The sequence below is a fragment of the Bombus affinis genome, chromosome 13 (genome assembly GCF_024516045.1).
Source record: "Bombus affinis isolate iyBomAffi1 chromosome 13, iyBomAffi1.2, whole genome shotgun sequence".
Taxonomy (NCBI): Eukaryota; Metazoa; Arthropoda; class Insecta; order Hymenoptera; family Apidae; genus Bombus; species Bombus affinis.
In genome coordinates, this window is record NC_066356.1 from 5,078,987 (window position 1) to 5,087,896 (window position 8,910).

Below are 8,910 nucleotides of genomic sequence, written 5' to 3' on the forward strand. Positions count from 1 at the left end.
TAACAGTTTTTTATATTAAGTTTTTGAACACATTTTTTAATATAATCAAAACCAGTAGAGTCTATCTTTGAAAATATATTTTTTTATTATTTAATTAACATATACATAAATTATTTCTATTCTTTATATAATTATTCATCATATTATTTCATTATATCCAAAACATTTAATTTTGTATAATACAAATGTATATTCATGGTGTATGTATATAGAACAGTATATAGGAAGGGATTATCTACATATAACAACATCTTGACGTTCTAAATTTGTTTTATGGCACATACTAAGCTTTGATATGAATTTTATCAACGTATAAATTATAAATATTTGGACAATTAATTAATTTTGGCTAAACAGTAAGTACTTGGTTCGATTTCGCCATACAAAAAACCTTCCTCTACTTCAAAATGCTCATTCACCGAAGTTCTTTCATGGAGACGAGCAGTCTTGGCTTCCTTTGATGTCTCTGAAGTTCGGAGTTCAGAGCGCTCGATGCGAATTTCGTCTCGCCTGACTGCGAACCCATGAGCTTCTGGGCCAATCGTGATTCCCATGACACTTAAGATTTTTAATATGGGTATAAAACCTTCATTAAAAATACATACTGCGAGGAAAGTGGAAATTTGAATTGTCTGCGTTCCTGCGTGGATGTCTCCATGCTTCGGAGCAAAAGTCCATATTAACGAATTTAACGATTCGTTATTATTTTGGGTTTCAGAACCCAAACATCGTTCCAATAAAGTATCAGTTGATAAGCTTTCATAAATTGGTTTTATTACTTTTAAAACATCGTCATTTAGAGGAGGATTTTCATGGTCAAATTCGTCAATAGTGCCGTCGGCCACAGCTTTTTGCCACTTGCACCAACTAGATGAACCAGGTGGACAATTCATGTGTTGAGGATTCTTGTTGGTTGAGATTTTATGATAGTAGGTCGCCCACACATCTCTCTTCATGTCTTCAACTGAATCTGGATTTCGACGAATTGCCACGCCATAGTATAAAGATAATTCATCGATAACCTTATCAGTGAGTTTACCAGCGCCTTTGCCGCCAATACTTTTATTATCCTTTTTTGCTTTACGCAACCGTGCACCCATACGCTTTTGAACATGCCCAACACACTCCTTTTTTTCTACTATTGGGTCATCATTGTAGGGGTTAATATCAAGAATGCCTTTGAAAGTTTTTGAGTCACCATCTCCAATGTATCGGACATATTTAGCATTATGCTTGGCTTCCGACCTTTCAAACATTTCAACAACCGCGTCAACCTCCATTTTTCCGGCGCTTCCTTTATGATTTATGGTGCAAGATTCCTCATGCTCTTCATACCAATCTTCATAAGCCTTGATGTCATAATTTTTTTTGTGTTTCCATAGATTACACCCTTGGCAGAAACTAGATTTTACTATGGTATCGACAACTTTTTTACTGTATTTACCAACGAGCGTAGTAACACCAAAGAGAGAATTGAATCCTCTTTTTTTCCAGGTTCCATCGCCGGAAACAATCAAATGATTGGGATTAGCTGTAGGATCAGACTCTAATATTAATTCCTTTTCTTCTTTTACGGCTTTTGAAATAATTTGATCGTAAACTGCTGAAGCGGCCACGTATAAATTGTTAAGACAGCTATAATATGTGCCAGTGGTCAAGCCTTGGCAAATGTCCATCATACTACAAAATATGTTGATACCTTCTCTTCCAATTCCTAACAATCTCATAGCTACTACAAGTCTACGATTCACTTCAAATGCTTTATTGATAGAAGACGATGATTGAATATACCGTACTTCCTCACACCCGCATTGTATAGCAATTTTAAACCCTAACCCACGAGCAGCTGTACGAGAAAATTTAATATCTTTCTTACATGTAGAACACAGAATTAACGATGAAAGTGTGGTAAAAACAGAGAAAAATTCTAAAATACAATAGCCGTAATTGTTATTAATTAAAACTTCTTCATCTTGCGAACTTTTCAATTTTGCTACAGATGCACTAGTAAAACTGGTTTCTTCTTCTACGGTAAATTGATTACCGGAAAATCTTCTCTTCTTCGGTCTGCATGCTCGTTTAGAACTGAATTTTGAATGTTTTTTATCCATTTTACTTTAAAATCTCAATATATAAAACAATTTTTACTTTAAATATTTATAAAACGTCAGAGTTAGCACGTTCACGTTGCTTGAAGATTGGCTCAAAACTAACTTGAAATAAATACTAAGACGAAAAGATTCCGACAAAATAGGTTTCTATCGCCTTGAATTAAAAATACATTAAAAAGGGATAAAATACAATAAAGATTTTATGAGAGTATTCATATGTAGGTACTCGGCAGCGTCTACTATCTATTGTTCATTTATTCCCGTCGGACTGGAGCAGATACCGCGTCGCAAAAATGGCTGTAACTCATAAAATAATTGAAATTTTGAGAAATCCCTTTAACAGCATATTCTTGAATATCTAAACTTTGGAAATATGAAAAAAATTCCGATTTTTTCAAATTTGTAGACTAGAATACCCCCTTAATGAACAAGCGCCTTAAAAATAAGTGTCTTTAAAACATAGATGTCGCATTTGTAACCGGAAAACTTGTAGAATTAATCAAATTTCAATAAAAAATATAGGATATATTTTTACTATATTATTTTTCACATGACTTTGATTTAAAAAATGAATTGAAAAATTTGATTCATATTTGTGAGAAACGATATGTGTTAACGAAGTAGTGTTGAATTTGATTCATGATGTATTTTCGAGTGACGCCGCAGCCATGATTGTTTAGTTTCGGGGGATGAAAAGTGAATGCGAGCTACCGATTTGAATGAAACGCGTGTGACCACAACACATACCGACTTATTTCTGTATTTAATAAGTGTGTCTGTTAATTAAGAGATATGGTAAGCGGTATCATAAGTTGAAACATGAGTTAACCATTTATTCACGCGGGATAGTTTTCGCGGGAATTTTCAGGCGTTACAATTGTTGGGTGCCGCCGCTTCCGCGGCATAACATTACACTTTCAAACTTTCGATCGATTTATGTCCGATATACAGTACCATCGAGTAAGATGAGCATCGTGCACGGTTTATCATGTAATATGAATTTCATTTCACATCTCGCCGATTATTCGGTTGTGCACACAAATTTACACTATTTCTATGAAGATACTAGAAAATGTAACCAAGTATCACACTGCATATAAATCGATATATACTTCTAAGTGTGCATATATGTGTATTTGTATGCGCGTGTATGTGTGCGTGCGTGCGTAGTGTGACGCTTACACGAGTATATGTATACGTATATAGAACCACTATAAGAAACCGTGGATCAGGAACGCCCCTTTTTTACGATATGATCGAATTTCTTTCCCGCGCAATTTCTAAAACTCGATCGGACATTAATAATTGATAGCTTTTTGATCTTTTGATCTTTTAATCTTTCTTTGTATGAACTGATTTTTCTTTTTAGATTACAATTTAGATTTTATTATTTCTTTAAAAAAATTTTGTTCTTCATGAAATTTTATTTTTAGTTCAAACCACTGTTTTTCATACACCTCAGTCTAATCTGGGAGAGATAAATTATTTATGTAAAAAGTTAAGAAATATGTATCTCGGATGTTGTAAATGTATAATTTTGTTGAAAATACCCATTGAATTTAAATAGAATTTTTTATGTCAGTTGTTACAATGAAACTTGTATTTAAAATAGTTGTTAAGAAAATGTATTTTGATTAATTGCTTGAAAACAAAAAAGAAAAATTAAATATAATTAAAATATATAAAAGTAAATTTTGTTTTATATTTAAATTTATTTGCTACAATAGGGTATTATTAGATCATTCTTTATAAAAAAATGTATCTACAAAAGAAATATATATATATATATATGTATATATATATGTATATATATATAGATATAATAATATTAATAAATAAATCTCTAATAATTTCTATAAGTATACATTATATTATGCGTATATATTTATTTACCCTCCTTCTGTTGATTAACAAGAAATTGATTCATGCTACTTATTGATTTTGATTAATATAACAGTTGTATAATTTTAATATTTTTAAATAGTACAATAATATTCTATGATTACATGTTGTTTTAGGCCATTTAGATACTTCTCTGAAATGTGGTTACGAAGTGAGCATGTTAGTAGAAGACTACGTGGTCGTTTAAACGTAAGTTGTGTATCCAGAACTAAAACATCTCATCATCGGGTACAAGTTAGCAGCTTACGAAAACTTCCATCTGTAAATAATAATAATTATCGCATTAATACACCAAACAAATGTGGTAGACTGACACGATGGAAACATAGATGTACTCATTTCTTAAAAGAGGTATGCATTAGTATCTATTTTTCCTTTGACCTTAACTTCTCACATCTGTTGTATCTTTTTGTGTTGCTATCTAAAACATTGATATTCAATTATGATATTTCAAACTACATTATTATTATTAGCTTATGTAAATGATCTTTGCAGGTCATTTATTAAAACAAACTTCACTATTCCTTAAAAAGAAATACTTTCTAACTAATCAGCGGTTAATGAGTGACTGACTAACTCTCAAGGATGTTATGCACTTAGATTTCTTAGAACTACAATCGAAGTCATTTGGTTAATGTAAAGACTTCACTTCAGTTTTGTTAAAAAGATTATTATCTTCGTAGGCTTGTAAAGAAAATGTTTTACGTTTCGTAAAATCTACACCTAATAGACGAGAGAGAGGGCCTCGTAGAAGAAAATGCATAAAACGATCAATGGTTACTTCAACTCCTTTACACCGATCTTCTACAAAAGATGCAGTTATTGTAAGTTATTTTAAACTAGTTTGTTTTTGAATAACTAATAGTAAAAAATATAAATTGTTTAGCCAGAAAAATGTGCAACAGTATCAAAAGTTTCTGAAGAATCTAAGGAAAACTGGAATACAACTAGCTTATCTTTGTACTCATCTATATTAAACACAGACTCATATTGTTCTTCCATAACCAGTGTAAATGACAACAAATCTTCAGTTCCGAGTGTATCACCACTATCAAATCTAATGCCTCCTGCATCTATAGGTTCCAATTCAAACCTTTCATATGTATTGGATGATGAAGAAAGCAAAAATATTGGTATGCATATTTACAAATATAGCCTATAATAATTTATTTGGCTTTGTGTAACACATATGCAACTAATACATTCCTTTTGTTACAGATACTAGTTCACTGTATTATTCTGCACATTGCACACAAACAGAAGCATCTGAAGAATGCTATAGATTAATGCATTCTACATCCATGTATGGAACTCGTTCTTATTCATCAGAAAAGTATTTTCCAAATGGAAAGTACACATTTAACAATAATAATGCGAACAATAGTAATTCATCAAAAACTCAATGTTCTGTTGACACCCATTTATCAAAATATGAATCAAACTTTACTACTACAAAGTATGGTACTACAACCATGTATAGTCTAAGCCATCATCATTCGCCAGATACAAACGGGAATGTTACTGAAAAATATGATTCCGATGATATTGAAAACGATTACCATGATGTTGAATATATGGAAGTTGGAAGTGAAGAAATAGTAGAAAGTTGTGATATGGAAAATATGGTTACTCATGTTCAAGAAGATTGGGAACCATTTGATCCTTATGTCTTCATTAAACACTTACCACCTTTGACTCCAGCGATGAGAGCCAGGTGTCCTGCTCTTCCTCTTAAAACACGCAGTAGTCCAGAATTTAGTCTCGTATTAGATTTGGTACGAATATTTTGAATTATCATTAAAAAATGCATAATAAAAATTAATATAGTAACAAAATAATTCTTTAATAAAATCTAAAAATATTACAGAAAATGAACGAAGGGATATAAAAAGATTTTTTTTTTATACAGGATGAAACATTAGTTCACTGTAGCTTGCAAGAACTTTCGGATGCAGCATTCCGCTTTCCAGTCGTCTTTCAGGATGTAACATACACGGTGTTCGTCAGAACAAGACCCTATTTTCGCGAATTTTTAGAACATGTCTCTTCATTGTATGAAGTGATCCTTTTTACTGCAAGTAAACGAGTTTATGCAAACAAATTAATGAATCTATTGGATCCAACACGAAAATTGATTAAGTATCGTCTGTTCAGAGAACACTGTGTTTGCGTAAATGGAAATTATATCAAAGATCTATCTATACTCGGTAGAGATTTATCTAAAACTGTTATTATCGATAATAGCCCACAAGCATTTGGATACCAAGTAAGAATATGGCTTTGTCATATTTAAAATATTGAAAAAAAGAATAGTTATATATTTTCTGATTTTAATAACATATTTCTTTAACAGTTAGAAAATGGTATTCCCATAGAAAGTTGGTTTGCTGATCGTTCAGATAATGAATTAATGAAATTGTTACCTTTCTTAGAAAATTTAGTAAATTGGGTAAGTATTTAATAAAGTTTATGTTTGGTGATTTGCAACAAATATTGATAATAGAATAAACGTTAATTAACATTTTAGGGTGGAGATGTTAGACCACGTATTAGAGAACAATTTCGACTCTTCAGTTTTTTACCACCAGATTAATTCATTTCATAAACACAAGATTAACATTTCAAAAGCTGCTAGCCTATATAGGTACGTACATGTATAGTATATCTTACGGATATATTCAGCAGATAAATGTAAGATATCATACAAAGCGTGCAATAATACACGCCAAAAGAAAATTCTATAATTTGCAATAATGTTTTGTTAATAATATTCGATACGTAATCGTTGAAATTATTAAAAACCAAAATATAGTTATATCGATAAAAGTTGAGATAATTCTTGCGCTATGATTTTTATAAAATTTCAAAAAGAGGTAATTTATTATTTAAACATAATAAATTTTGTACTTATTTGTAAGGAACTTAAATCAATCTTGTTAAAAAGATTAGTGTAAAAAATACATTTGAAAAATTAACATCTTAACATAATATTGTTAAGAAATATCACAATATAGTAGTTACTAGAATCTATATTTATCAAATATTTGGGCAGGTACCAATCAATAAATAAATAATGAAACTCTCTCTTTATGAATTACATAAAGACAAATCAAGATTTGATACCAGTGACTGCCAGGGCTTATGTGTTATTGTGAGAAAATTTCATAAATAATATTCTAATCTAAATTATTAAAAAATGAGGTTATACACTTGTTATTAAATTGCTCTAGTATATACATTATAGCAAATTATAGATATCTCTCAATTTAAATATTCTTCATATTCTTAGTTGTGGAGAAAATGAATAAAATGTAATTAAACAAAATATATATAAAATATGCATAATGTTAAGTTGAGAGATGTCAAACTAATTAAATACTAGATATTAAAATTTTATTTAAAAAATTAAGATCGATCGCATTCGAGTTTTCTTTTTCTTCTTTTTTGGAAGTGATACAATTTACTTCATGAAGTTAATCATATTATTCATTGTATGCAGAAATATGCAAAGCATTCAATATATTTATCCAATTATAAAGTAAGTTAAACAAAAATCTAATATCATCTATGAGATGAAATTATTGCAATAGTTAATTCAATTATTTGTTCCAAGAGATAGTAAGTTCATTGAATAGAAACAAAATATACTGATAGGATAAACATAAATGAATAAAACACAAACTTCCATTTTCGAATAACTTCCGTTATCGCTAGTTTTTATTTCTGAGCATAGTCCACACATAGCAGAAGTCGTACCTATTAACAAAGTAAAAAAGAAAAAGAAAGAAAATAGGAATATTAAACTTATACTTTCAGAATAAAGCTACTTTTTACATTAATCAAAATTATAATTAACAACTTCAGACTTATTATGTTTGACTAAATATTTTCGCACAAGCAATTCTGTTTTTAGTTACATAAAATGATATTCTATAAATTTTAAACATACGACAAATGATTATTATTGTCTACAGTTGTCATTTTGCAAATAATTATTGTTAAATTTGTAATATTTTTTTGCTATATAGCTATATATATATATACAATTAGTCTTCTGGAAAGATGTAATGTCTTCTATTTAAGTTTAGTTATAAATAAATATGATCTCAATCTGATTATTTTTAATCAATATATTGAAAGTATGAATGTTTAAACTTTTCAGTTGAGCACTGCAAGTATAAATCAGTGTAGATTACAAGTTCTTTAAGTGCATACATATATACATATATTCATAATTTTTTAATTACGAGTACATGTTGATGTGTATGTATCTGTATAAACGTGCGTGAGACAATTATATCGCTATATCCTGCTATATCTAATAGAATTAAAGAATTGCGTGTAATTCATAACCAGAAATTTATATCGAAACGTCACAATTTAGTAAAACTGTAAACATGTTACATCTTGTAGTGTTTACTATACTTCAAGATTGTATGCGCATTTCACATCACGAATTTACAGATGTGTAATATCAATCTTTATTATAAAAGATGTAAAACTTCGACTGTCCTGTATTGGATACATTTTTTTGCTTCTTCTATTAATTTTTTGAGTTCCTTTGAAGCATAAAATAATGATTAGATCATTATCTAACGAGCCTTAGTCGAGGTAATTATTATAATTTTCTACGAATCACATCGTGCAATATTGGAAATGACTTCACTAATTTAATTTTATCATTGTAAATCGCTGTATGTATTTTTCTTTTTTTACGTAATATCTTTTTATAATTTCAATGAATAACAAATTGCGAACTGCTTATATTTTTCTTTAGAATAATCAAATTGTATTCTCATACATATTATCATAGTAGTTTTTACATAGTATTTGTTATTGAAAGATACTATTAAGAAATAAAAATAATAACAGTAGGGAGGAAAATACATGCTTGTTA

General features: G+C 29.6%; 2 protein-coding genes across 3 annotated transcripts; one reads left to right on the forward strand and one right to left on the reverse strand.

Moving 5' to 3' along the window:
- Positions 1 to 60: 60 nt before the first annotated feature.
- LOC126923523 (uncharacterized) lies at positions 61 to 2,439 on the reverse strand. The gene has a single exon (XM_050737056.1). It carries the CDS (start codon positions 2,109 to 2,111, stop codon positions 336 to 338), a length of 1,776 nt encoding a protein of 591 aa, XP_050593013.1. The 5' UTR covers positions 2,112 to 2,439; the 3' UTR covers positions 61 to 335.
- A 43-nt stretch (positions 2,440 to 2,482) lies between these two features.
- On the forward strand, positions 2,483 to 8,520 carry LOC126923524 (CTD small phosphatase-like protein 2). Of its 2 annotated transcripts, XM_050737057.1 has the most exons (8): positions 2,483 to 2,906; positions 4,130 to 4,364; positions 4,697 to 4,837; positions 4,900 to 5,146; positions 5,232 to 5,788; positions 5,923 to 6,279; positions 6,367 to 6,462; positions 6,541 to 8,520. In XM_050737057.1, exons 2-8 carry the CDS (start codon positions 4,152 to 4,154, stop codon positions 6,604 to 6,606), a joined length of 1,677 nt encoding a protein of 558 aa, XP_050593014.1. In that variant the 5' UTR covers positions 2,483 to 2,906; positions 4,130 to 4,151; the 3' UTR covers positions 6,607 to 8,520. The 2 variants fall into 2 exon arrangements, with proteins under 2 accessions (XP_050593014.1, XP_050593015.1); XM_050737058.1 differs by lacking the exon at positions 2,483 to 2,906 and having other exon boundaries at positions 4,216 to 4,364; positions 4,509 to 4,837.
- The last annotated feature ends 390 nt before the right edge of the window (positions 8,521 to 8,910 follow it).

Excerpts from the sequence above, each read along its gene's own strand:
- LOC126923523 (XM_050737056.1), bottom strand. The coding sequence starts at position 2,111 with ATGGATAAAAAACATTCAAAATTCAGTTCTAAACGAGCATGCAGACCG.
- LOC126923524 (XM_050737057.1), top strand. The coding sequence starts at position 4,152 with ATGTGGTTACGAAGTGAGCATGTTAGTAGAAGACTACGTGGTCGTTTA. Across the intron at positions 4,365-4,696 it reads GTACTCATTTCTTAAAAGAG|GCTTGTAAAGAAAATGTTTT; the intron begins GTATGCATTAGT and ends TTATCTTCGTAG. Across the intron at positions 5,147-5,231 it reads TGAAGAAAGCAAAAATATTG|ATACTAGTTCACTGTATTAT; the intron begins GTATGCATATTT and ends CTTTTGTTACAG.